At 48.7% G+C, this 26,427-nt stretch overlaps 9 protein-coding genes across 9 annotated transcripts; 5 read left to right on the top strand and 4 right to left on the bottom strand.

Annotated features, from left to right (window-relative positions):
• Positions 1–27: 27 nt before the first annotated feature.
• DFJ58DRAFT_866870 (mitochondrial carrier domain-containing protein) lies at positions 28–3,301 on the top strand (the record flags this gene model as incomplete). Its single annotated transcript, XM_041394192.1, has 18 exons — positions 28–197; positions 254–457; positions 523–612; positions 662–714; positions 762–883; positions 940–1,060; positions 1,113–1,131; positions 1,180–1,475; positions 1,529–1,580; positions 1,753–1,879; positions 1,933–2,067; positions 2,119–2,144; positions 2,193–2,444; positions 2,502–2,536; positions 2,593–2,676; positions 2,734–2,840; positions 2,956–3,111; positions 3,194–3,301. 18 exons carry the CDS (start codon positions 28–30, stop codon positions 3,299–3,301), a joined length of 2,157 nt encoding a protein of 718 aa, XP_041247109.1.
• A 139-nt stretch (positions 3,302–3,440) lies between these two features.
• DFJ58DRAFT_724632 (uncharacterized protein) lies at positions 3,441–3,964 on the top strand (the record flags this gene model as incomplete). Its single annotated transcript, XM_041385129.1, has 4 exons — positions 3,441–3,551; positions 3,611–3,702; positions 3,758–3,836; positions 3,899–3,964. The coding sequence occupies 4 exons, from the start codon at positions 3,441–3,443 to the stop codon at positions 3,962–3,964; spliced, it is 348 nt and encodes a 115-aa protein (XP_041247108.1).
• Positions 3,965–4,719: 755 nt separating this feature from the next.
• Positions 4,720–7,061, bottom strand: DFJ58DRAFT_772265 (uncharacterized protein). Its single transcript, XM_041389212.1, has 8 exons — positions 6,869–7,061; positions 6,703–6,817; positions 6,477–6,644; positions 6,308–6,428; positions 6,030–6,256; positions 5,759–5,982; positions 5,540–5,711; positions 4,720–5,457 (listed from the first exon to the last, which is right to left on the bottom strand). The coding sequence occupies exons 1-8, from the start codon at positions 6,980–6,982 to the stop codon at positions 4,775–4,777; spliced, it is 1,824 nt and encodes a 607-aa protein (XP_041247107.1). The 5' UTR covers positions 6,983–7,061; the 3' UTR covers positions 4,720–4,774.
• A 21-nt stretch (positions 7,062–7,082) lies between these two features.
• On the top strand, positions 7,083–12,748 carry DFJ58DRAFT_866852 (C2 domain-containing protein). The gene is made up of 19 exons (XM_041394191.1): positions 7,083–7,835; positions 7,890–8,579; positions 8,632–8,897; positions 8,948–9,228; positions 9,276–9,744; positions 9,797–9,824; positions 9,879–9,945; positions 9,993–10,031; positions 10,093–10,109; positions 10,159–10,200; positions 10,249–10,738; positions 10,791–11,062; positions 11,110–11,224; positions 11,281–11,343; positions 11,391–11,503; positions 11,555–11,966; positions 12,046–12,193; positions 12,245–12,356; positions 12,410–12,748. The coding sequence occupies exons 1-19, from the start codon at positions 7,254–7,256 to the stop codon at positions 12,626–12,628; spliced, it is 4,425 nt and encodes a 1,474-aa protein (XP_041247106.1). The 5' UTR covers positions 7,083–7,253; the 3' UTR covers positions 12,629–12,748.
• Positions 12,749–12,783: 35 nt separating this feature from the next.
• DFJ58DRAFT_655668 (uncharacterized protein) lies at positions 12,784–13,753 on the bottom strand (the record flags this gene model as incomplete). Its single annotated transcript, XM_041381865.1, has 6 exons — positions 12,784–12,855; positions 12,906–13,268; positions 13,326–13,393; positions 13,448–13,506; positions 13,553–13,637; positions 13,687–13,753. 6 exons carry the CDS (start codon positions 13,751–13,753, stop codon positions 12,784–12,786), a joined length of 714 nt encoding a protein of 237 aa, XP_041247105.1.
• A 93-nt stretch (positions 13,754–13,846) lies between these two features.
• Positions 13,847–17,417, top strand: DFJ58DRAFT_699492 (kinesin-domain-containing protein). The gene is made up of 11 exons (XM_041383555.1): positions 13,847–14,224; positions 14,274–14,681; positions 14,737–15,306; positions 15,359–15,505; positions 15,553–15,708; positions 15,766–16,015; positions 16,066–16,169; positions 16,225–16,347; positions 16,397–16,525; positions 16,581–17,107; positions 17,156–17,417. The coding sequence occupies exons 1-11, from the start codon at positions 13,937–13,939 to the stop codon at positions 17,274–17,276; spliced, it is 2,823 nt and encodes a 940-aa protein (XP_041247104.1). The 5' UTR covers positions 13,847–13,936; the 3' UTR covers positions 17,277–17,417.
• A 197-nt stretch (positions 17,418–17,614) lies between these two features.
• Positions 17,615–21,943, top strand: DFJ58DRAFT_772247 (Spc7 kinetochore protein-domain-containing protein). The gene is made up of 7 exons (XM_041389211.1): positions 17,615–17,821; positions 17,879–20,554; positions 20,606–20,781; positions 20,840–21,021; positions 21,073–21,335; positions 21,388–21,581; positions 21,701–21,943. The coding sequence occupies exons 1-7, from the start codon at positions 17,666–17,668 to the stop codon at positions 21,810–21,812; spliced, it is 3,759 nt and encodes a 1,252-aa protein (XP_041247103.1). The 5' UTR covers positions 17,615–17,665; the 3' UTR covers positions 21,813–21,943.
• DFJ58DRAFT_699487 (uncharacterized protein) lies at positions 21,944–24,404 on the bottom strand. Its single transcript, XM_041383554.1, has 2 exons — positions 22,217–24,404; positions 21,944–22,161 (listed from the first exon to the last, which is right to left on the bottom strand). The coding sequence occupies exon 1, from the start codon at positions 24,151–24,153 to the stop codon at positions 22,222–22,224; it is 1,932 nt and encodes a 643-aa protein (XP_041247102.1). The 5' UTR covers positions 24,154–24,404; the 3' UTR covers positions 21,944–22,161; positions 22,217–22,221.
• A 48-nt stretch (positions 24,405–24,452) lies between these two features.
• DFJ58DRAFT_904863 (glycosyltransferase family 59 protein) lies at positions 24,453–26,427 on the bottom strand. The gene is made up of 10 exons (XM_041394925.1): positions 26,259–26,427; positions 26,102–26,190; positions 25,841–26,048; positions 25,749–25,820; positions 25,541–25,682; positions 25,355–25,483; positions 25,146–25,302; positions 25,029–25,088; positions 24,831–24,973; positions 24,453–24,768 (listed from the first exon to the last, which is right to left on the bottom strand). Exons 1-10 carry the CDS (start codon positions 26,352–26,354, stop codon positions 24,524–24,526), a joined length of 1,341 nt encoding a protein of 446 aa, XP_041247101.1. The 5' UTR covers positions 26,355–26,427; the 3' UTR covers positions 24,453–24,523.

Raw genomic sequence — 26,427 nt, 5'->3', positions numbered from 1 at the left:
ACACCTCGGAGTCTTGACACTAGAACAATGACACGCGTTATCGACACAGTTCATTGCGACGCTGATGCGGCATCCTCCTCTTTGACTGGCTCTGCCTTGAAAGGCGTTCGCAGTGTGGTTGCAGCACCTGAGAACGAGATGAAGCGGTGGAGAAGGATCTTTGAAGCCAATGCAAAGGTCGTGATCGACGGAGAGAAGTATATCATGATTCATCCTAAAACGATCTGACCTCTTGCTGACTGCTCGACGACAGATATCTTGACCCTGACAACTTTGTCAATGCTATCGCTCCGAAAAGCGATTCGACTAAAATAGGTCGTGCACAATTCGCGATCCTTTTTCGTGTAGCCGACTCTTCGAAGCGGGGTTTGGTTTCTTGGGACGATTTCACAGTGTTTGAGACACTTCTTAAACGTCCCGACGCAGACTATTGGATAGCCTTTCAGTATTTCGACGTGTGAGTCTTTCCTTCCCGTCCCATTATATATAGCAGCACTCAGACTTGGCGCGGTCGCATTTCAGGGACAGCTCGGGAACCATAACCTTTGATGAGTTCAAAAATGTGTTCTTGGCCAACGTTGCGCCATCTGCCATTCCTTTTGACTTTGACTGGTGCGTACCATTGGAATTCCAGATGATTTTGTGTTCACGGTGGCCACAGTGATTGGGTTAAGTTATATCTTGGGCGAAGAAACGGCACACACGTTCTTGGATGTCAGTCGGATATTGTTCTAATTCCACATTTATTAACTTTTTGGTAGACAATGAATTTACTCAGTTGATGAAGGGCCTTCAGGGAGAGCGTCTTCGACAGGCCTTTAAATATCTCGACAAGGATCAAGATGGATTTATTCGACCTGAGGAATTCAAACAAATTATTTTGGTTCGTAAACGACTCATTCCTCCTGAAGTGCGCCTCATATACTGCCCTCATAACAGGAGATTGCTGGGCATAAGCTATCTGATGCAGTCATTGAACGTCTGCCTACGTTATGCACGCTCACTCCTAGTGGGCGGATATCTTATTCTGAGGTCGTTGCATTTCAAAATGTTATTCGAGGTGAGCTTCATTGTTCTGCGGCCTGGAAGCGACCCCAACTTTTGTATTGCAGAGATGGATATGGTGGAGCGGTAATTCCACCTGCTTGATATGGTTGTCATTAACTAATAGGTTGTTAGTATTTTACGCGAGGCCACTGCCAAGTCAAAGGATGGACGCATTGACCAGTCTGACTTCCTTAATCACTCTGCTGCGATCTCGCGCTACGCTCTTTTCACGCCCATGGAGGCGTCTATCATTTTCCATTTTGCGGGTCGAGGTAGTCGCGAGAAGAGGCTTGCTTTGTTGGACTTTGCTCAACTCTTGGATCCCCAGTGGAGGGCTCCTCACGAGGTTCTCGAAGCCAATGAAGTCAGCCCGAAGGCATCATTGCTTCAAGGAGTACTGAAATCTGCCTACGGCTTTGTTCAAGGAGGCACGCTATCTATTGCGCATCACTACCGCGACGTAACTCTAACATAAATATAGGAATTGCGGGGGCTTTCGGTGCCACTATTGTCTACCCTATTGACATGGGTAAGTGATTTGGAATTATGCCGTGTTGAATCTATCTGATATGCTTGTCTTGATAGTAAAGGTACGCTGTGCATTTCGTCGATTATTCTTGTAGTCTACAACAAATCTAATTGGTTGACAGACTCGGTGCGTTTTTGACTGGGTTTTCGCGAGTTTTGTTGCTGAACAACTTCAAGGATGCAAAATCAGCGGAGTACAGTGGTCGGTCAGATGCTGTACAAGAATAGCATCGACTGTGCTCAGAAAATATTCCGCAACGAAGGTCTCATGGGTTTCTACCGTGGCCTTGGTCCACAGTTGATTGTACGTCATCGTTGTACTTCTATAATATTTCGCCTCGCCTCACGTTGTAATAGGGTGTTGCTCCAGAGAAAGCTATCAAGCTGACTGTCAATGACCTCGTCCGTGGTCGAGCCATGGATCCAGAGACAGGACGCATCAAGCTTGGTTGGGAGCTGATAGCCGGTGGAGCGGCTGGTGGTTGTCAAGTGGTATGTCTTCTTTTTTTAAGACTGTATTCATGTCGCTCACAACGATGACAGATCTTTACCAATCCCCTGGAAATTGTGTAAGTTTAAGCACCCTGGTCATAGTCTGGTCCTTACTCGAGTTTTAGTAAGATCCGTCTCCAAATACAGGGGGAAGCCGCGAAGCTAGAAGGAGCAGTTAGAACTGGTGCTGCTAACATCGTACGCCAATTGGGTGTGGTTGGTTTGTATAAAGGGGCCAGTGCCTGCTTGCTTCGCGACATCCCGTTCTCGGCCATCTATTTCACAGCATATTCCCACCTTAAAAAGGATGTATTCCATGAAGGCTACAACGGAAAGCAGCTGTCATTCCTGGAAACGTTGGGTGCAGCGGGCATTGCGTAAGGTTTATTGCGTTAAAAAACTTGCGACATCTGCTGATAGAGCGAGTTCACCAGTGGCATGCCAGCAGCCTACCTAACAACTCCTGCTGGTTCGTATTCCTTTTGAGTAGTACCCGTGATCACACCCATCAGATACTTTTCACAGATGTGGTGAAGACTCGCTTGCAGGTCGAAGCGCGACAAGGTCAGACCCACTACAAAGGTCTTACAGATGCATTTGTCAAGATCAGTAAGTGCCGATCTCATCTAGTAAAGTTGAGACATTCACGACTGGTACTTCCTCTAGATAAGGAAGAAGGTTTCAAGGCATTGTTTAAGGGAGGACCGGCACGTATCCTCAGAAGTAGCCCACAGTTTGGCTTCACCCTGCTTACATATGAATACTTGCAAAAGGTATATGATTGTTACTACGCGCCCCGAATATACTAACATCCAACTATCTTTGCAGCTCCTTCCTGTCAGTCCATCTGTTTGGTACATGCATATGATACCTAATCATTTTCAACAGTATCCATGGCAGGAGAACAAGCCCGAAGTCAAGACTGCTCTGACAACACCGAAGCGGGATGAGATGTCTCGAATCCGTGCGCGAAACGCCCTCAAAATACTACTAGACGTTCATGGTGATTTTGGGAGACGTGCGGCCAATTTCTCTCATCCCCTCGTGAAGCAGGCACACCCAACAACCTCCTCATCGAAAACAGCATGATGCACTATTTAATCTTCATCTATTGGACTTGGTTTAGACGGAACAGTATAGGAAGACAGTTTCCAGTTCCAGCTCGCTTCGATCTGTCGATGCTGTTACCGACAGCGCACCTTTGCTACTACATAGACTCAATTGCTCCTCCTGACCATTGCAGTATACCGTAATTGACACCATTGGATTATTTAACCTTGTTATACATATCGCATGCCGAACTCCGATCCATGGTCACAGCCTGAGTGATAGACGTTCTGGGATGTTCACTACCCTTGGTCCTTCTTTGACAGATGCCGCTCCGTGAAGTCGAATTTCCGTCCGATCCTAAAGATCTGGAACACGCACAAGAACGATTCTTGATTTTCTACTCTTCGCGCGTGAACGGGCAGCTATGGTGTCCTGTGAGTGCGAGTCTCATGTAGTACAGCGACAACACAGTCCTGACTTGTTGGGCCGCCAGGATTGTGTGGCAGTAGATCGGACCATCCAAGATACCTTCGGTCCTGAAGACGGGCCATCTGCGGCGATTGTCTATGTTGGCCAAAAGCCCGAGTAGGCAGGCACATCATGTCATTTGTGTACTGGCATTCAATTCTATGGTGCTCAGATGGAAAACGCCCTCCAATATTTTCAGAGGCGAGCCGTGGCAGATCACATCAGTCCCCACGGTTATTAAGGTTGAAGACGTTAGTATTGGACCAATTGAATCTTGCTACTTTATAGCAATTTCTGATAACCTCATCGACAGTCCAAAGTAGCCGGTCGACTCGACTCCGAGATCAATGCACTTCTTGCGACTTTCATCCAAGGATAGAGTGGTTGGGCTTGACACTTTCAAGTACTGACTAACAATTGATCTTTTTGATTCAATGTTAAGTGTTGTGTAATAGAAACAACTGAAGGTCAAACTTTTGGGTAAAAACTCCTCGCCAACTCATGATCATACGCAACATCCACGAAATCTCCCTGGCATACCATATTTCACTGATCATACATCGACGATCCACCGGCCCAGTGTAACTCCGCGGAGGCTGCTCATGCACTCGACAGTCTGGTGCACCGTAGAAGTGCCAGGTAGGCGAAGGTAGACGATGATGACTGACAACACTCAACAGCCCAAGTTATCTACCTCACGTTTGCATCACTTGGGCACATTTCTTGGCCTACACCGAACTAGGTTCAAGAACACGGCCAAATGGGAAGCTGGTCGCAGCTCTTTGTCATTTCAGAGCGGGATTGTGACCTTCAATTTTTCAGCTCATGGATCGTGATTCCACTGTGGACTCTCCTCGAAGTCGAGTTTCATCACAAATGTTGAGTTGACGGCGAGCAAGAAGAAAGTAAATGAAAGAGAAGAATTGAACATTAATTTATATTTTGCGGGTGTGCGGATGACTTTGACCAAACATACATACTGCATGATGGCATGACGCAAAGAGATAGAGCAGGTGGAGCTAGATGGAGGGGTAGAGTGTACCAGGGGCAAAATATAGTAATTAGACTCCAGGAGGAGCAGCGTGGGCCCGAATTTTGCGTCCTGGCACGATTAAGAGTTGCCAAAAAAAAGGATGCAATTGAGGATATATGTTGAGGGCTACATGTACATTGGTGATGAAACTAATGGTTACGGACCTCGAGAAAAATCACCACTTTTACCACCCGTTTTATGCACGACCATGATTTCCCCAATTTTCATTTCTTTACCCACCACGGCCTTCAGCATATCCCAGACTGTAAGAAGACCGACCGATACCGCCGTTAGTGCTTCCATTTCAACTCCGGTTTTGCCTTCGCATGCCACGGTAGCAGTACACTTTATGCTATACTCGAGGGCGCCTTCATCACCAGGCTGTGAAACTGGACACACACCACGCTCAGGCGTCAATGTAACAGATATGTTGGATATTTGGAGAGGATGACATAGCGGAATAAGGTCGGAGGTTCGCTTGCATCCCATGATCGCTGCCAGTTGGGCGACTGTCATCACATCCCCTTTGCTGCGAGCCTTCTGGATCGTCACGTCCGTGAAATCGACATTATCCGATCCTGTGATAAGGTCATATGCAGATCTTGGGATGTATATGCGACCGCTGGCGGTAGCACTACGCTTCGTTGCGTCCTTACTACCAACATCAACCATGCATGGCCGACCATCAGAACCAATGTGAGTCAAATGGAGGTCAGGTTGGCTAGATGACGAACTCCAGCGTCGATGGACATGAGGTAACAACAGTGTACCATCGACAAGGTGGGGTTGTGCAGGAAGGCGGGGCAACGATCGCACTCTAGACTTGCGAGGCTGTAAGCCTGGAAAGGTGGATTGACATCAGGACACTATATTAAATCCTTCATACACTAGTAGACTCTGCCTCGAAGGAAAGTACCTAACCTCCGATGAGTATCATAGGTCGATTGGTTATGACATCAATGTCCTCCATTCCGGCGTGCTTCTCCTGTTTGCCTTGGACAGCGTGTCCAATGACGTTTAAGAGTTCTCCATCACTAGCACCACGTCGCATTTCATCTCTAAGGGATACTTCCTTTGCATCAAAGAGACAAACCTGGTTAAGGGTGAGTACGTGGCACACTCTAGTCACGACGAACATACTTTAATTTGCCCGTCTGCTGTCAAACGTAGGCGGTTGCAGGAGGAGCAAAAATGATCTGACATGCTGCTGATGAAGCCTAAACTACCAGCATGTCCCGGAATCTTCCAGGATCGTGCGGTGTCATTGAGTTCGTCGGGTGCCCGTGTTATAGAAGGGTATTTTCTTGAGATAATGTCCAAAAGCTGGCTGGAAGGGACCATCTTTGCCTTATCCCACTTGTTTCCTGTGGCGGCGTAAGCAAAGACAATGATTGTTGGGGACACAAGATACCTGTGAAGGGCATGAATTCGATAAATCGAACAGATATGTTTTTGTCGGCAGTCAGTTTGACAAAATCCAGGACTTCTGAATCGTTGAGACCCTTGACGATGACGACATTTAATTTCACTGATCGTAAGCCTTGACTGTGGAGGGCAGTGCTGAGTGAACGAAGAACTGCATCGTGACCCGGACGCCGAGTCATAATCTCAAACTTGAAGGGGTCCAGAGTATCGAGGCTGATCACTATCAGACGTGCCGTATTGAATGCACGAAGAAATAACGGTCACCTCAAATTCAGGTGTGTTAAACCATTTTCGATATAAAGAGGAAGACGGCGATGCAGGGCGATTCCATTAGTGGTCATTCCGATGGACTGGAGACCAAGTGGGCGGAGCTCGCTAAGGCGACCTGCACAGAATTTAGCCAACATTCCGAAGCATGGCAATGATAACTTGCGAATTATGCCGTCCAAGCCTTTCCGCACAGTAGGTTCTCCCCCAGTCAAACGTATTTTAGTGACGCCGCTTCTCACAAAAAGATTTGCCAATCGGATGATCTCGTCGTCGGTTAAGATATGGTCGGCCGGTGATAGCTCTACTCCTTCGCTAGGCATGCAATAAAAACCTACATTGCAATCAGATTGTTTTAGTGCTCGAAACAACGAATTAAATGAAGGACAGACATCGAAGATTGCATCTCTCTGTCAATGAGATGCGAAGATAATCGTGTCTCCTATGAAACGAGTCAACGAGTGCGGGTGAGAATTGTTTTTGTGCATCGATATGTGCAATTTTTGACTGAAGGTATAATGAGTTGATTCTACGCCGGATCATGCCAAGTGATCATACCTGAGCCTTTGCTCTTGGGGTCGTCCTAGTGTTCTGCGAATAGTAGCGGAGACAGGTAGGCCCGTATTTGCGAGATATCGCAGAACATAACCTGCTTGACCGTTGATAACTCATGTATCGGAGGAAGGAATAAACATAGTTTGCTCCTGAGATTAGTAGTATCTCATGGCCCCCGTCCTCGTGACAGTCAGAGTTGCTTCCGATGGCATGTCACACTGCATTTGACCTGCAGGTCACATGGCATGACGCTCTGTATCTGGCTCCTCAATATCATTAAGCTCCTTATAACAAGCTCCTTAACACACTAAGTCTATCTTACTACCCTATTAGCTGTCCGTTCTGAGCCGACTCAACCGCTCCCATCCTTTATTTTCCCTTTCTCTTCATGTCGTTGGCCATGGCCACGAACACACCTTTCAATGGTGGTGTAAAACAACCCCAAGAAACGGCAGAAACTCATATTCATGATATCATGAGCCATGATGCATCCAAAGGTGCCATAGTTCACTCGTTTGACCCGGATGCCACTCCACAACAGAAGGCAGCTGCTGCGGGGATGCAGCGTGACCAACTGAAGAGTATCGTCCAGCAGGACGGAAGTGCGCATGGCGGAAAAGGCGCGTTTTTTTCTCTGCTACGTCACCCAAACCAAACGTCTGCATCAGAACCATCCATTGTCGGAGCGTCCATCCCTACCATCACAGTTGAAGACACGGGCGAAGCGACCAACGAAGAGCAGGAGAGATCGGGCAGTGTAACTCCATCTGCACTCACAGTACCCGGAGAATACCCCTCTGGTCTTGCTCCAGCGATTCCAGATTGGTACAAAGTCGGTTGGCGTGCTGTTGCAAACATCGATGCACCTCCGCTTGAAGAAGGCGAGGAGAAAGACAACCACATACTCCAGCTTTTCTTGACTGAGCAATATTATGGCCAGTGGTACCACAATGCCGCTCTTATCTTCTTTGTAAGTCTATGATCTTGTCATTTGCATCAAGCTCATTTACATGGCGCTGTACAGGCTGTATTCGCTTCTCATTTCTTGACACGATTCAACTTCGGCTGGGGGTGGCTGATTCTTTTGCTATCTATTTGCAACACCTATTATGTGACTTCAATGACTCGTGTCCGCCGTTGTGCCCGTGATGATATTCAGCGTGAATTGATCAAGACACGCCTTGCGTCCGAGCACGAATCCGCTGATTGGATGAACAACTTTTTGGACCGTTTCTGGCTCCTTTATGAGCCTGTTCTCTCTGCTACTGTTGTCGCCTCTGTTGATCAGATCCTGAGCACCACTACTCCCGCCTTCTTGGACTCCTTGCGCCTCACGACCTTCACCCTTGGGACGAAGGCTCCCCACATAGACAAAGTTAGGACATTTCCAAGGACTGCTGACGATATCGTCATGATGGACTGGGGAATTTCCTTCACTCCCAATGATACATCTGACATGACCCCCCGTCAAGCGGCTCAAAAAGTCAACCCCAAAATTGTTCTATCCGTTCGCCTGGGCAAAGGTCTTGCCACAGCCTCCATACCCGTCCTTCTCGAGGACATCACCTTCAGCGGTATCATGAGGATTAGGTTAAAGTTGATGGCGAACTTCCCCCACGTGCAGATCGTGGATATCAGCTTCCTTGAAAAACCGGTTATTGACTACGTGCTTAAACCGGTGGGTGGCGAGTCGCTTGGATTTGACATAGCCCACGTAAGTAACAGTATGACGAAGTATCATCGACTTGAGCTCACCTTATTATCAGATTCCTGGTCTACAGACTTTCATTCGGGATATGGTTCACGACACGCTCAGTCCCATGATGTACGACCCGAATGTGTTCACTGTCAATCTCGAACAACTTCTTTCTGGTGTACCCCTTGATACAGCTATTGGCGTCATTCAAGTCACCGTCGAGGCTGCTCGCGGGCTTAAGGCCAACAAGATCGGCGGGGGCTCTCCTGATCCCTATGTTAGCATCAGCATCAATAACCGCGAGGAACTCGCGAGAACCAAGTATAAGCCGAGCACGTCAGCCATTTTCATCGTTTTGCTTTGCTTGGCCTCACTATTACCACCAGATACAACCCAACATGGATGGAGACAAAGTTCATTGTGGTCAACTCCCTTCAAGAGTCGTTGGTGCTTAGTCTCCTTGACTACAACGAGCATCGTAAGGACACTCCTCTTGGTGCCGCCACCTTCGAGCTGCAGAAGCTACTGGAGGATGCAACTCAGGAAGGTTTAGAGCTACCCGTTTTAAAAGATGGAAAGGATAAAGGAATGATTCGTTTTAACGTCAACTACTTCCCGGTTTTGAAACCCGAATCCGTCAATGGAAAAGAAAATCTGCCTCAAACAAGTGCGTCCACGATTCATTTCCCCTCCAAGACTTATCACCCTTGCTAGATGTTGGAATTGTTCGCTTGACTATCCACCAGGCTAAGGAACTTGATGCTACAAAATCACTTTCCGGCGACTTGAACCCCTTGGTCAAGGTCTTCCTTGGGAACAGCACTTCCTACACGCACAAATCGCAGATCATCAAGCACACAAACAATCCCATTTGGGAGTCGCCGACAGAGTTTATTTGTGCAGACAAGTCGTCTTCAGTCATCACTATCAAGGTGGTTGACGAGCGAGATTTCCTCAGAGATCCTGTGGTCGGTTATATGTCTGTCCGGCTGGTTGATCTTCTCCAGACGGACCCCGCTCTTAACAGGGAATGGTGGCCTTTGAGCGGCTGCAATAGCGGCAAGATCAGGCTCAGTTGCGAGTGGAAGCCGCTGCACATGGCTGGCGCCTTAAGTAGTGCAGATCAGTATGTACCTCCCATAGGTGTTGTCAGACTTTGGTTGCGGAAGGCGACGGATGTCAAGTAAGTTTCATTCAGGAACTGTGACACAGCAGGTTTGACAATCAATTCTTAGGAACGTGGAAGCGACTTTCGGCGGCAAGGTGATACACATCTGTTGTTTTTAGGAGGGCTCAGCTGACGACAGTCTGTTTCAGAGTGATCCCTATGTGCGAGTATTGGTGAATAGCGTCACTCTTGGGAGGACTGAAGTTATTAACAACAGTGCGTAGTGAATAATTGTGACCAAGCCCTAATAACCTTTACTGCAGATCTGAACCCTGAGTGGGATCAAATAATATATATACCGGGTATGTAGTCTCACGTCTTGTTGCTTTTCCTTACTCATCTGTGTTGTTCTGTGTTGCTAAGTCCATTCGTTGAGAGAGGCAAGATTCTCCACCAGTCCTCGCATCTAATAGGCTAATTTCTGATCAGTCGATGTTCATGGAAGTCATGGATTACCAGCATCTGACTAAGGTCTGTCGCTGTCCGCTGGTACGTACGACTGGCTGACCAGGATCGCAGGATCGCTCCCTTGGATCGGTGGAATTGCTTGTTAGTGATATCGCATGCGAGTCGCCAGTTGATTCACAACACCGCTACGAATCAACCGGTGCCAAGGAGGTTGCTGAGCCAATCCGGACCGACAGCAACTCATATAAAGGGCAGCTACACTACAGAGCTGAATTCGTATCAGCTTTGAACGTGAAGCATGTGTGGTTTGATGCAGACGAGAACGAGATCCAGAAAGCCGCTCATCAAGTCCAGCGCAATCATGCTAATGGTATTAGCACCCGTAGTTCCTCCAGCAATGGAGAGGAGCGATATGTGACCGTCGATCATCCAATGACTGAGGCAGAGACGCATAGTCCACCTCATCAAACAGATTCTAGCGAATCAGTTCGAGCCAACGGGAATGGGGCTGCAAACACGGACGAAGAAGCTTCATCACCGACCGAAAAAGATTCTGCGAATGAAGGCATCCAACTCAGCAAGGAAGAGCTGTTCAAGCATCGTGAGTGGGCTAAAGTCCTTCGGCCTGTACTCACACTCATCTGCGTATCAAGAGTCGGGTATAATTATCTTTAACGTGATAGGCGGACATCTGCAGAAGAAAGCTCGTCTTGATGTGCTCTTGGATGATGCGTATTGGCCTGCTTTCAGCACCCTGAAATCGCGAGGTACAAATGCTAGGTGGGCGCATGTTGGTGAAGGATTCCTTAAAGAGCTTGACTTTGGTCGTGTCTGGCTGCGCTTGAATGAGAGTGGGGACTTCGACAAGGATGACATTACGGCGGAATGGAAGGGTGATGCTAAGGCTTTCTTAGATGCCACTCTGGTGAGCCGTCTGCTCTTGATGTAGATGTTGATCCTTATGATCTGCAGGACCGTCGGTCGTCCTTCTCACTCACACATGCAGATGGCCATTCGTCTACCGTTGAGATTGAAACCCGCTATGTACCCGTCCCAGTGAAGCTTTTGGCTAGAGAGAGTATCAACAGTAAGCAGTTTGTAGAGCCCGTGCATTATTTACACCTCTCACCTCCTTTGTCGCAGACCAAGGCATACTCCGAATTTACCTTTTGGCTGGAAAGGACCTTCGTTCTGCTGACAGATCAGGTAAGCTTTACTACGTGCACGTTGTCTCGTCCTAAGACGATACCTAGGCACATCTGATCCATTCGCCGTTTTCACTCTTCATGGCACGAAGGTGTTCACATCTCAAACCAAAAAGAAAACTCTCAACCCTGATTGGTCAGAAATGTTCGAAGTTAATGTGGTATGCCCATCTGTCATTTATCGAGATATATCTTCCACTAAACCATGTTAGCCATCTCGAGAGGCGGCCGACTTTTCTGTAGAAGTTTTCGATTGGAACCAACTCGAACAATCTAAGAGTCTTGGGCATGGTACCATTAATCTGCGTGATATAGAACCCTTTGAGGCCACCGAACAGATGATCGAGCTTTCCTCAGAAAAGCACGGTGCAAAAGGACATGTCGCAATTCGATTGATCTTCCAACCGGAGATTATTGCCAAGAACCGGAAGGCGACCTCGACCTTCACCTCCGCAAGCCGCGCCATGACCCATATCGGATCATTACCCTTCGGTGCTGGCAAGGGCGTCGTTCGTGGCATTGGTCATGTGTTCAAGAGAGACTTCGGGGGCAGTCATGAAAAGTTAGATGTTCCCCACGCCGTGCCCGAGGCCGCTGCTGGCCAGGCATCGCGACCGATAGGGGGTCATACTGCAGACGAAGATACTAATGCCGCTACCCTCCTCCGCTTTCCCCTCCTTGAATCGTACTCTTTCGCTTTCAGGTCCACCTTCAGAGCCTGGAACACTCAGAGTAACGATGATGAGCGCAAAAGACGTGTCTATGACGGACACCAAAGCGTACGCAGTCATACGTGTTGGTGACAAGGAGTTCAAAACAAAGCACGGTACTAAGTCATCATCACCAGAATGGTGAGACCTTCCTGCCTGGTTTATGGTGCCGCCTCTCAACTTTTATGCTAGGAACGAGTCTTTCCATTTTACTGCTAGCGCGCACATGCCCAAATTGCATCTTTGGATTTATGACCATAAGACGCTCGGAAAAGATAAGCTGTTAGCTGAGGGTGAGGTTGACGTACGTTAAGATTTCTTTGGTTGTGGTATGATTTCACTGACAAATTTGATTAGATCTGGCGGCACATACAAGTTGGCCAGTCGACAGCTGCTGAGGTTACCGTTGAGCTTCAAGGGGGTGGGCTTGCCAGCCTCCGTCTCGAATTTGATGCAGGGAATAATCCACTGGCACAAGACGCGTCAGTCGTGTCCCTTGAACGATCGCAGCCACAGACTTCATCGTCGAGATTCAGCATCAGGGGTCGCAGACCAGGGTTTAACGAGGACAATTGACTTACTGCGTAAGCAATTCTTGATATCTTGCTTGGGATTACTACACATTTAATTCACGATCTATGGGCTGCTAGTTTTATGTTTCATTTGCTACTCATTGATGTCCCAAGAATTTTATGCCATTGAATTATTAAGACGTGCTTCCGCTGCCGGCATCAGCTAGGGACGGTCCGTGTGAAGCGAATGATTAATAAAAATTCTCTTCCCGCCCGTCGTTCGATGACAACCTAGTAATTGTAAGAGTGTGATCAACTCGTACTGGACTGGTTGAGTTTACCTGGCTGGTCAAACCAAAGTCTTCCAACATCCTGGATCGGATGCTTGGGACATCGTTTTGTTTCAAGGCAACCAAATAAAATCTGCCCTGCGGCGATAACAGACACTGAGAAGCATAGTTAATGATATTCCACAGCATTAGGAAAGATGATACCTCAACGTCTTGTAGCAAACAATTAGTAATTTCCATTCCATCAGCTCCCCCTGCCCAGGACCCTGCAATACCAGCACTACTCTGAGCACTGGAAGCTTCTTCTGTATCTGTCGGCACATAAGGGGGGTTAAATAAGAGTACATCAACTCCGTGATGCAATCGCGATAAGAAAGGTCGCGCTAGCGAGCATGTCACTGGATCTAGAGGCATCTACTATGTAGTTGTGAATTAAATGCAGTTAGAACGTCAACAAGACTCAGGCTGTACCTTGTTCTGTTTCCCTGTTGCGAGTGTACAACGGGTGGCGTGTTTGTTTATATCAGTGCAAAGGTAAACTGGTAAATTGTTGCTAATCAGCCTTACACCCAGAATGATGAATACGAACTCACGAGAAGAGGATTGTCCGAGTATCTTTCCAAGAAACGCCGACACGCATCCTGATCCGGACCTGAGTCGCACTCAGCATTTCATAGCATGTATAAGCTAAAACTCACCCGACCTCGAGACAAATCAGAGGACATTCCTTTCGGAGCGCTTCTGCCTCCTGCTCGAGGCTATCCAGTAGCAAGAATGTGTCTTCTGCGAGATATATTAGATTACGGTGCGGTCCATATGTCTGCTCACTTACCTGCTGGGTCGTACACTTGCTCGAGATCATGCCTAGTCAAATGAGAAAGATCTGGCGTCGGTATCATGATGGCGGTGATGGAGAATTGAAATAATCACGTGGTGCGACGCGTCGTTGGCGCGTGTGCGGCACGCCACATCTGGGTGATTATTTACGTGTCCAAACTTCAACCCACTCTGCGAATCTTCCCAACTTCTCAACTTCCAACCCATACTTAGCAGTGGTAAATCGCCGCAAAAATTGCAACACCATGGCCACGAGATCGAAGATTGGTGCAGCAGCGACCAGGGCATCGACCCGAACAAAGACACCAGTTCCACCTCCGAGTCCTCCAGCAGGGATAAAGACTATTCGAGCAAGACTTCCAAGCAAAACTATTGCACAAACTGAGGTATCAAAAACGCGAACAACTGGTCGAAAACCTCTTGCCAATCGAGCTAATTCGCCTGATGCCAAGCTTCCTGCTGCCAAGAAGGTGGTCGGTACTAGGCAAGCACGGGCAGATCACGGATTAACTACAGAGCGCGAACCCGTTATGGTGGATTATACGTACTGAATTTTTATCGTATACTGAGAACGTCCTTTAGGCCTATTTGCGCATTCGTCCTCACCTTGGGGATGATGAATCCATGTCTATGCCTTATCTTGCCCCTTTATCCGACACGTCTGTACAGATGACTGACATCTCCCATGACGGTGCAGGCAGCTCCAGACCGCACATTCGTGTCTCAACTGTTGCACCTTCGTCAATCTACAGATTCTCGCATGTTTTCCTACCAGAAACACAACAGGCAGAGTTCTTCGCAAAAACTACGCTTCCCCTTGTGCGTGATCTCCTGGATGGACAAAATGGCTTGTTGTTTGCATACGGCGTTACAAATTCTGGCAAGACGTATACAATCCAAGGAGGCAATGGTCCTGATTCTGCAGGTATCCTGCCGCGGACACTGGACGTCATTTTTAACAGCGTCGAAGGACTGCATAGCGATGGCCGGGTGAGCGATGGTTCAAATATACACGACCTAATAACTTATCGTCGATTTTTCTTAGTTCAGGCCCGTTAGGCTGTACGGCGTAGAAGAAGCTGGTCCTTCTGAGTTCCTGCCTCCCACGGACATCGACGTGCCAACTGATGAGCCACGACTCGCAGAAGTCCTTGCAGAACACCTCTCGAGCACGGATGACATCGATATCGATCCGACCATCGTTAAGCTCGACCGCAACTACGAGTACTCTATCTGGATATCTTATGCGGAAGTATACAATGAAAAGGTGTACGACCTTCTTGCTGAAGTGACAGAGGATACGTCGCGGTCACAGATCCCTCGCTCCAACACTAGCGCACAACTCGGCCATCCGCTTCTGCTGACGCGTAAAGCCCTCACCGTTAAACCTTCACCTGCCTCTGACGCTTTAGATGAGAGTGGGCCTGGAAGCACGGGGAAATATATTGCAGGACTGAGATATTTTCGGGTAACTGGTGCTGCGCAAGCAAAGGCACTTGTCAAGCTAGGACAGCTGCACCGGCGTGTCTTCGGCACGCTGGCTAACAGCCAAAGTAGCAGGAGCCATGGTATGGTGACTATCAAGATTCTAAGAGGACACCGGGGTGACCGGGATGTAAGTACAGTACGGATCTTGGAAATACGGTGTTGTTCTTCAACTTTTGCAGGACCCAAGCTCTCTGCAAATATCGCGGTTAACCCTCGTGGATCTAGCAGGATCGGAGCGAACCAAGCACACGCAGACAACTGGCGATCGTCTAAAGGAGGCCGGAAACATCAACAAGTCTCTCATGGTCCTTGGGCAATGCATGGAGGTAGGTTGACTATGTTTTTGTCTAGTACCACACCTCACCATCTGTAGGTCATGCGCTCCAATCAAAAGCGCCTCGCACAAAGCCTAGCAAATCCTGGGCGGACGGATACTCGTGATGTTAAGAGGGCGTTGGCTGTTGTGCCATTTAGGCATAGCAAACTCACGGAAGTATTAATGGATTACTTTGTTGGCGATGGTCGAGTCGTAAGTCTTCGGCTTGGAGCATTGTGCAAATGGTTCATGGTGAGCTTATAATGATAGGTGATGATCGTCAACATCAATCCTTATGATACCGGCTTCGAAGAGAACTCTCATGTCATGAAATTCTCTGCGCTTGCGAGAGAAGTTTCGACGACCGTGAACAACGCACCTGTACCCCGCGTACAGACCAATCCAAGCAAGCGGAGTACAATCGGCTCAGCTCTACCCAGGGCTGTGACCAGGAAGGTGACGATATCGAGTCTTCTCCCTAATAAAAAGGTCAGCGAAGCACATCTCGAGGTTCTCGAAGGTGCGTTATTACATTGTAAAATTTACCCTTCATCGATCTGCTCTATACAGAGGATGAGGCGAGGGAAGATGGCGAGAGTGAGGAGGAAGATGATGAACCCATCAATCCGCTAGTGGATGCCTTGTTTGATGAAATAGAGGACTTGCGCCTGCGGGTACGATTCTATTACTAAGGGTTGATGTCTATTCAACAAAACGCCATTTTCACAGCTCTACGAGGCGGAGATGCGCTGTGTAATAGTCGAAGCGGAAACCCGCGAAGACGTTATGAAGGAAATGGAAGAAAGGATGCGCGAAATTGAGAAGACTTACAACCAGAGGCTTATGAGCGAGGTAAAGTCTGGACCTCGAGGGCAACACACCAACTTACAGCGTTTGTCAGGTAGAGCGAAACGAGCGGAAAATGGACGCCAAGATCGACATGCTGCATCAAGCTGGACTAATTGGCTCCCCTCAAAAGCGTCGAGAGATAGTGGAGGATGGCGACGAGTCAGGTGAGATTGAAGACGAGGTGAGTTCAAGTAGGATGAAACGCCCTTATTGGTCCGGAGTTGACTCCGATTTAGAACGTAGAAATTATCGAAGATAGCGATGAGCCGGCTCACTCCGAAGCAAGCCGATCTTCATCACCTCTTGACGGCAAGGGGAAGACCAAAACACAATTAGAGCTCATCTCTAACCGAATGTTATGCACCAATCAAGAGGAGACCGATGCAAGTGCTCAAAGCGAAATCGAGCAAATGACAGAGGAAGAAGAAAGTGTGGAGGACGACCCAATTAGTGAAGATGACGAGTCCGATGACTACGCCCCTCTAGCTAAGGCCAAGTCTAGGCCGTTTAAAGTAGCCGCCATACCTCTGGCAAAAGGGAAAGTAGGGATTCCAGAATCCAAAACTAGTCGTCGATCAACTCGCACTGTGTCTTTGTTGGGGAAGAAAATTAAAGATCTTTCTCTCCTGGAGGACGGCACAGGTGACGCTGACGACTCTGTCACGATTCTACCCAATCGAAAGGCACGGGCAGCTTACGGGGGTCCCGATGTTGTATTCGTGCCAGGGGAAGGCGACCTTGATACTACGAAGAAAAAGAAGAGGTGAGATCTGTGCCACGAGTTCGACAATAGACTGACAACTCCTCAAAGGCAACTGGGTAAGAAGGCTGTAGTGACTGAGGAGGAACTAGAACAAGTAGTTGGTGCCGTGGAGAAAAACGCCCAAAAGGGTGGAGGAAGCAAGAACATCAGGCGGATGCGTATAAGCTAATGGTCGATGATCTACTTATTTGTTTTCTCTTGAGAGCTTCGCGGACAGCCGTGATCTGTAGACTGTAATACTTGATGCTATATGTTTTTCTATCCTCATACAAGTGAAGTACCTCGGTCGTAATGAAATGACAGAAATGGCGAAAAACATGAGTATTTTGTATTCGGCGTTACAGAACGAACGCAAATTGATGTAGACTCAGTGTTGGAATAGAGATTGCACAGACGCGTCGTTCATGTTTCTGATAATGTCATGTGACGAGACGCGTCTAATCTGTATCACGTGAGCGTGTTCAATACAATAGCCTTTAAGTTCCATATATCGTATCGAGTTCACGACAGCGATCACCTTTCTTGATTTGCCTTTGCTTGGACGTACACAGTTTGGATATGACAACTAATGGCGGTAGAGGGTCGCCCAGCAGACGTAAATCTATCGCGGTAGCCAACCAGAATCGGCCTCTTCATCCAGGCAAGAAGCGGCGAGCACATTCTATTGCACCTGGCGACAAGATCAATCTTGCTTCGAGGACACGTCGGTCACTGGTAAGTTATATTAATAATTATGATCGACTGCCATTTGTTTTCCTTACAATCTAACAGGCTCCCCGAAAAAGTATCCTCAAACCAGCAGTCAACATCCCTGAGGATGATGACGATGCCACGCAATCCATGGATCTGACCAATGTTCACGAAAATACGCGAAAATCTCTTGCACGGCGCGTTAGCTTCGCAGACCGGGCACATGTCCGGCTATTCGAAACACAGGAACAAAATACGAATAGCACCGCTTCCCCTCAGTCCTCACCTGTGCAGGAGGCCGTTGAACGAGGCCCTACGGATGAAAATGCATATCCTGGAGCAAACAAATTCCGTCGCCGAAGCTCAATTCGATCCATCGCTTTCAGTGATGGCGCAGGAGAGGAATCCATGGATATGGACTCCGATGATACAGCTTTTGGGCCAGCTGCATATCTACGAGCTCAAAATGAGGAGTTGCTTATTAATGACGACTTTGCGGATGATGACTTCAACTTTGATGACGACGACATGGAGGTCACCGAAGCCATTCAGGTCGATATCCAAAAGCGACGCTCCTTGGCACTCGCTCCTTCTCGCCAACCACTTGCAGATGTAATCTCGTCACCAGACAATCATGACGGGGGTGGTCAGCAGCAGGCTCTTGCCGATCAGTCATATACTGAAGATGACTCCCATCAATCTCAGTCATTCGTATCTGAAGGCGATGTCTCTCAGCCAATGGAGTTCACTGTTCCACTCATCCGTCCACCAGCCCCTCCAAGTGAAGCCTGGCTTGCTCTTCGATCAGTAACCCACTCTGGTGAAACCCCATACGTTCCCTCGTCTGACGAAGAGGACGAACATGGGGGACAGGACATGGAGATCACCGATGCTCTCACGAGGCTCCAAGCAGCTCGCGAATCCCTCGGGTTCGGAAATGGAGTAGATGTTGAAGAATCTGGACAACAAAACAACAGTTTTAGTAGCTCTGAGGATAGTTTTGTGCAAGATGATGTGGAAAACGACGGCAACCAGACTATCAATGTCACTCAGCTTATGCGCCGGGTCAGTCTTAGTACTGGCATTGGGGATGGCAATTCTACTATGGACATCACGTCCACATATGACAGGCAGGGGGAGCCAAGCGAGGACCAGTCTGATGTCGCAGGCACGGACCTTTCATTCCCTTCCACGCAACCAACAGTAGAAGCTCATGGGGATATCGCTCAGACAGAACCACAGGAGTGTGTTCATGAGGAGCCAGCAGCCAGACCTGCTGTATTCAAACCAGCCCCGCCACTTGGGGAGATCCCAAATGCACTCACACCCGCTCCTGTTCCACGACCTGCTACGATTCCCAAGCCATTCTCGTTTTCCTTCACGCCTCGCGGACAAACGCCAGCGTCGCCAGCCCGCCCTCGTCCTCCTTCACCTACTAAATCACCGAGCAAAGCTAAATTTTCTGCAGCTTTTGCCCCTCCTGTTGCTCGTCCCTCGCCAAAAAAGAGGGTCCAAGGCGTAGTCGACGACTCAGAATCAGAAGACAGACCCAGTCCCGCTAAAAAGCTAGCTGGCCCCCGGAAACTGACTGCATCACTAAATGAGTTCTCCAAGGAGCAACCCATTCAGTCGAGCAGGCTTCCGAGGCTCTCCCCAAGCAAGAAGACACCATTCCAAGTAAATGTAGAGCCGTTTTCAGGCCCGAATAAACGCCCGTCTATTGGATTTCGCCGTCCCTCGGGACACTTCGCGCAGAGGAAAAGCATGAGTGGAGCAGCTCCTCCTGCTCCTCCTGCTTCAGCCAAGAAAGCGGCCGCGTATATTGGCAGGGAGAGTATTTCCTTTGCAGGCGAGAAGGAGGGAGCTGTTGGAGAAACGACGGAGAAAGCGAGTGTATTGGAGTCGCAGGAGGAGGTCAGAACTGAGACCATACCTGCACCGCCGCACGACTCTCCAACCAGAGAGTCTCCCGTTTATGAGATTCCAGGAAGGGTTTCTCCGTTTGCTGACCTGCTCAGGAAATCGCCAGCGAGCGTGTCCCCTGCACTTCCTTCCCCTCGACCTCAAAGCCCTTTACGCAATTCACCTCGACCATCAACACCGGTACGCGCATCCCCTCGGCCACCCAGCCCTGGACTAGAACAAATACCAGAAGACCTTCCAGAACCTGATTTCGAGGAGATGGAGGTAACTTCAGACCTAACGCCATTAGCCCTTATCTCTGAGGGGATTTCTAACCCCACCGAGCAAGGGCGCAGAGATATTGCTGAAGGAGACTTCCCTCCTGAAGATGGCCCACAAATCTCCATAGAGCAATTCTTTGAGATGACCGGGATACGATTCATGGATGAAATTGCTGCCCCCCGTCGCTCTACCGTACACCCGTCTGCCCTTCGTCCTTCCAGGCGACAGTCAACGGAAAGCGAGATCCCTCTATCTGAATATGTGGTAGCAATGGCAGTTGATGTGCCACAGCTAGAGTTGTACACGCACGTTAGTAAAGACCTGCAACTCTGGATCGAGCGAATCAAAGGCATCTACAAAGAAGCAGAAGACGAGGCCCTCAAGATGACTCCTGAGTTATTCCAAGAATTTGTGCTGGCGGACGAGGAAGGCCAGAATGAGCTCCTCCATCAGCTCAAGCTCATCAAGGTCAACAAGCATGCACAGGCCAAGTCAGAATGGTACGACTGGAAGATGCAGTGGGTTGAGCAATTGTATGAGAAGGCGGATCAAGGGTTTCGAGATCTTGAGGCGGTATGCTCAGTATCCTTTACCGTTTCATTACGTTAATATTTTCGATGACAGGATGCCAAAGTTCTTGAAAATATTATCCGTCAAACCCAGGATGTTGTACCTGCTCTCAACGAGGAATACGAAAATCTTCTCCGCGAGTTGGAACAAGAACAGGCTGACGTCGCTGAGCTCGAGAACTGCGACCAAGATTATCTGAATGAGCTAAAAACGACCATTCAAGAACAAAGGTGAATATGCTTCGAGTTTGATAGTCTCAAACTAGTTGATTGAGCGGTACCCTTGTAGTGTTGCGCTTGAGGCCTTCCGAGCAGACGTCGATGAGGGTAAAGCCAAACTGGATCGTCTACAGGAGAAGCTGGAGGAAATTGAAGCTCAGAAGCTTGAAACCACCGATGCCATCCAAGTGGCTGAGCGACAGGTTCAGGTACAGAAAAATAGTACGCATGCCGAAGTCTTCAGGCTAAAAGGTAGCATATTTCTCTCCTCAAAATCCTTTGCAATGCTGACGTGTTGCCCAGATGAGCTAGAAGCCCTTCAAAATCTTCACATGCTACAAGTCACAAAAGTCCTGCCAGAGCTTTTTGAATTCAGATATGCGTCATCTTATGACGTCTCCGTCCCATGCGAGAACTTTTGCCCAGTTGTCAAGGAGGTGTCGATAACGCGAGTCCAGAGTGCGAAGCTCAAGTACAAAGATGCATTCCCTACTCTTAGCCCGTTGATACTAAAGACGGCGAGCGCACTCATTACAAGATCCAAAAGAGATCTCAGCGTTCGACAGGTAGGAAGTTTTTGAATGTCAGGCAAATTCATACTAAACTCGACAATTTTAGATTGTCGAACGTCTAGGAGACTACTGGTCTGCTTGCTCCCAATTGTTAACCCAACTAAAGTTGGTCGCAATTAAGTACCCAGTCGCCGTCACTCACGGAGAAGACGATGATTCCGGGTTCACTGCAACTGTAACAGTTATGCTCCCCAGCCAGAAGGCGAAGGCCTTGATATCTTTCATATTTGACACTCGGACGTTCTCTTCTTGGCCTATATCGATACAAACTATGCAATGCTGACGTGAAAGTTGCATACGGTCCTGTTCAGTGCGTGTATTATTTGTCGAAGACTATTGACGCTGATTACAGTTTTTAGACGGGATACCCTCCAAGAAGCCATCCTTGGAAGATTGAGAGAGGCTACCGTGGCAGATAATTATGGTTGCCTCCTGGACGCGTGCACAGTCGCTTTGGACTGCTACGCATAACCTCGTGGTTGGTTTATGTAGCTTCTGCAGGTCGGATTATATCACCCATATGGTTATTATATCTTACAGGACTTAAGTGGTTGGCGTGTATCACTAAAATCTATTATACATACATAATATGTATCCCTTCCATTGATTTTAATGGTGCCAGACAGGCAGTGTCATATTAGTACGTTCTTTCTGAGTGACAGCTAAGTAGAAGTAAACAACATTCTCAAGGGAAGATTCGTAGCTATGGCTAGATGATAGGTAATGTGTACTAAGTACCGGTACACGGGCATAGGTGTTAAGGGGTCATTCATGTAGTACAAATTGATCCAAGGAATAGATGAAGCTCATAAGCATAAATCTGTAATTCGACGTTCAGAAAACTTGCTGCCAAGTCAGATGCCGATAACACTCACGTCGTTCAAGCAAGCAGGCACTGCATCTGCTTCTGGCTTTGATCCAGCATAGCCAGAAATACTTTCAGCGTCTCGCGGCTCGCCTGTAAAAACTCTCGTTCCACCTCCGCCTGCTCTCTAACAGAGCCCCATTCTACCTTAATCTCACGAGCGAGGGAACATACTTCCCATTTTTGCTGCTTCTGATTGAGTAAGTCTGCCCACGATGCAGCAGCCTCTTCCTGTCCGCGTGCAAAGGCAGCGTTAGATGCATGCTCACTACAAGCTTCTGTGTGGCGCAACTGGTCCTGCAGGGATGCGGTGAAGGCAGAGCGCTCCTCGTCCAGCCTTTCCCTCGCCTCAACGCTGATATGCAGCTGTTGCTCCAAGAATGAGACTTGCTTCGCGAGTTCTTCAGCCTCCTGAACGCGAGAACATTTCGCGGCGTGCAGCTGCTCCTCCAGCTCCTGCAGGCGAACGAGGCGTTCCTTCGCTGTGTTCTCGGCGGATGCCACTTGTAAGCGAAGTAGAGTGACTGTGCCCGAATCCATAGGAGCGGGAAGCTCCGTAGACGTATCGAACACCTGGTTAAAATGGTGCGCTGCGGGCGAAGGCGTTACATCCGGTAATAAAACCTGGGATATCGACCCATAGCCACCCGGCGATGGCAGAGCAGAGAGGCAAGGACTTTCAGGAACTTCAAGTGCAAGAACGCCGACGTTCGGTGAAGGGCCAGCTGGCGTAAAGGGCGCCTGAATCTCCGAAAGCATTTTTTCTACCTCCTCCTGTGCAATTATCTGTGATCCATCATTTGCCAACTGTTCCCAAGACATTATCGAGCCGCGATTTGCACTGTTGGCTTTGGGAGGGCGGAGGCCAGGTGTGCTCTGTGAGGTCGGAGGTGCAGGTGACAGGTAAGAAAGATTCGCTCGTGTAGGAAGGAATAGAGAGGGGCGCGAGGGTGTTTCAGGTTCTGACTCATTGTGTTGAGGTCGAGCAGTACGAATCCTGGGGATCGCAGGTGTGGGTGCCCCAAGAGGAGCGGCAGGGGCGAGGAGAAGTTCAACGTCATCAACTTCAATGGAATCTTCGCTGTTTTCCTCCGCAAGCTGCGACAGTGGCGTGGGCGTTGTATTTCTGCCAAGGGTTGCCGTAGAATGTTGACGAGTGTGATGAGCGAGGGGTGACTCGGGTGCAGGGCGACCGGTAGAACGCAGAGGGCTTGATGTTTGATTATTTTTCGAGCGTCCGAACCCAAAGCCACTCTTGGAGGGTGTCTGGGGTGAACCCTGTGAGCAGACAGAGCTACGAGACGATGAAGACGACGAAGGCCGTGCAATGTTTGACTTGGACGCAGACGACGTAGTGGTTATCTTGATGCTTTTAGCTGGTCGCCCGGACTCTACCTTGGTAGGCGAGGCTTTCTTCGGCGTTGATGACTTGTTGATCTTGGAAGGCGTCGAAGGAGGCGTAAGGTTAGGCAAGTTAACCTTCACCGTAAGTGCTCTGTGAGGAAGAGGACTGATCGAACTCTTAAGCTTCTTCTCCTCCACGTTGCCTTTGGAAGAGAGGCTATGAATCTTGTCCTCTTCCTCTGATGAGCTCAGCCGCCTGCGAGTGCCGGCACGAGCAGGAGAAACAGTTTTCTTGGGGAGAACAGACTCTATAAGAGTGGACTTGGGCCGATATTTCGGCAATGCAGACGATGTGGGTGCAGGAGCAGTCCTCGGGCGCAGGGAAGACGAACGCTTCATAGAAGGACTGACACCAACGGCATCTAGCACCTTTAGCCCCATATCGTCACAAGCAGGAGCAGGTCTGAGGAGACCAGACTGTCTCCTGATACTGCGTGTGATGGTCTTGGATGGAGAAGCGTCTTCCTTGGCGTGCCCCGGAGTGGGGGACTTTGACTTTGAGGATACAGTGGCGTTAGCTTGGGGAATTGCGCTGGAATTCATGAGTGCAATAGCACTTAAACGTCTTGAAGAGTCCTTGGACTTCTTCAGGGCTTTCTCATTAAGCTTTTCGCGGTCGCGGGACTCCTTGTTGATTACATCCGCCAAGGCTTTTCCTACTGACGTGAAATTGAGTGAGTGTCGAATGGAGCTTCGCGTGATTGGTTTAGAAGGCCGTGATGGCTGGGTACTCGTTTTCTGGCAACATTAGGGGAATTGGAGCTTCGTTATGATCTGCACTGTGAATGTTTGGCTGACGTTCTTTCAACTCGAACCGAACCATTCGGACGCGTGTGGTCTTGTTTGCATCAGTGGGTCCAAATATATGACCCCTGTCCACTCGATTTATTATTACTCTACGTACATAGATACATCACCACATAAATCTTCCAACTCCCACTCGTTCTTTGTATAAAAACACATATGTAGTCGCCACGTTTATTACCATGTACCAAAAGCCCTCGACAAAAATACCGTAGGGCTGCACATCCACAACCTGAGCCCTGAGCAAGATATATGGCACCAGGAAGTAACGCGGTTCCAGCAGGGGAGTAGGCAGCAATGTAGGCAAAATTAAAACGGGCAGGACCAACGTCTGCAACAGAGATTGATCACGGGCTGATGTATGACGTCCAGGGTTAATGTCATCGATGTATTCTGGAATCTAGAAAACGACTCACCAACACGAATCCACCACGCCCAGGCGCACACTTGGTACCCCGGAATAAATAGGTAAGGTACTGCCGCATGCAGCATGAATACTCGACGCCAGATATAGAAGGTGAAATGACGGTTATCGGATAGGAGGAACGGGTGATGAATACTACGTTACATCCGTGAGGGTTAGGTTGGTTATCAACCAGTAAAGAGAAGCTCACGTGAAACGCTGGATAGTAATCCCCATGAAGATCGATATGATGGCCGTCAGAAGCGTTCTCCTACGGTATACGATCCATATTAGCATCCACGCGCTCACTCATAATTAACCCGGTCACCTTTTATTCCCAAACATGCGCAAAATGACCTCGGTGGCAACCTTCAACGGGCCGCTTTCACCACAAAGCACTGCCGGCCACCCGATCATCGTTGCAAACGCAATGAAGTAGTACAACTGTGGCACGTGAAATGAAGGAACGTGATTGGATTTGTCGCCTATACATAACATTGGGGGCTATCTCGATAATTATGGCCGAGAAAAACGCACCAAGCACGATGCCATCGTTCCAAATCACAAAACCACCGAAAAGTGCGAGAACCACCGCATAAGGAGTAAACGCGGGGAGTAATTCAGGTAGTGCTTTGGGGGCACTCATGATCGATCGAAGAAAGTCACCTGGAAATCGCGATATGATCCTATGAACACGGACATAGCAACCCTGTCGTGACTCACCCGGCCCAGCGCCCAAAGCGGGGGGATCGTGTAGTTCGACGTATCCACGTTTGAATCGCAAACGCATGAGCTGGCTCGCTGCATACGCGTACAGTACCCAAATAACATTGTTTTGACGGAAGAGGCAGCTCACAATTCCTAGCTAGGGACACCCCTGGAGTTGTGAGCATGCATTCTAGAAAAACCTAGGACAAACTGAATTACGTACCAAACCAGCAAGCCAGTGCCTATTCTGCGTTGCAGCAACTACGGTACACAAAACGGAAACAAGACTTGGAACCTCTGTATAATATAGAAAACCAAAAACCACGCTATTGGAAAGGTAGACAAAACAAGTGCCTCGATCGAGGGTGCTAATTTTGGTGGTGAACGACGTCGCTGATGGAATCCCAGCAATCGCGTGAGGACAAGCGGTAGTGCAAAGAGGGTAAGGGTAGTGGTGAGACGTAGCAAATTTAGGTTGCATTTGAACATAAAGACCCAGTGCAGCAGTACACTAAGTATGTATCTGCGAGATAATTGAGTTGTCAGAGGAATAGTAGGTACTTGTGAACGACGTACAGTCCCGGTGGTGTGGTGATTTTTGGGTCCCAAGTTGACCATTCACCCTTGCAGTAAGCCAATGCCTGCGGTACATGGAAAGGTTCATCCTAGATTATCATCAGAATTGCGGGTGAATCCGGTGAGAGGCTAACAAGACGAAGTTGAATATAGTCACCATGTACGGCTCAGTAACTACGGCATTGAACTCCTTCAAAACGGCCACTGCGACACCACAGTAGACTATGTATAATGCTCTCGTGTCCAAAGACATAGCGGCTTGCACGAGGAATATCTAGCAGGTGAGTAGTGTGGATCGGGGAGAATTGCAGTCGGCGCGGGTGCAG

This window comes from Suillus subalutaceus (genome assembly GCF_016647625.1).
Source record: "Suillus subalutaceus strain FC151 chromosome Unknown DFJ58scaffold_21, whole genome shotgun sequence".
In the NCBI taxonomy this organism is placed as follows: Eukaryota; Fungi; Basidiomycota; class Agaricomycetes; order Boletales; family Suillaceae; genus Suillus; species Suillus subalutaceus.
Note: the sequence above shows the minus strand (reverse complement) of the source record. Positions and strands in the feature narration are given on the sequence as shown.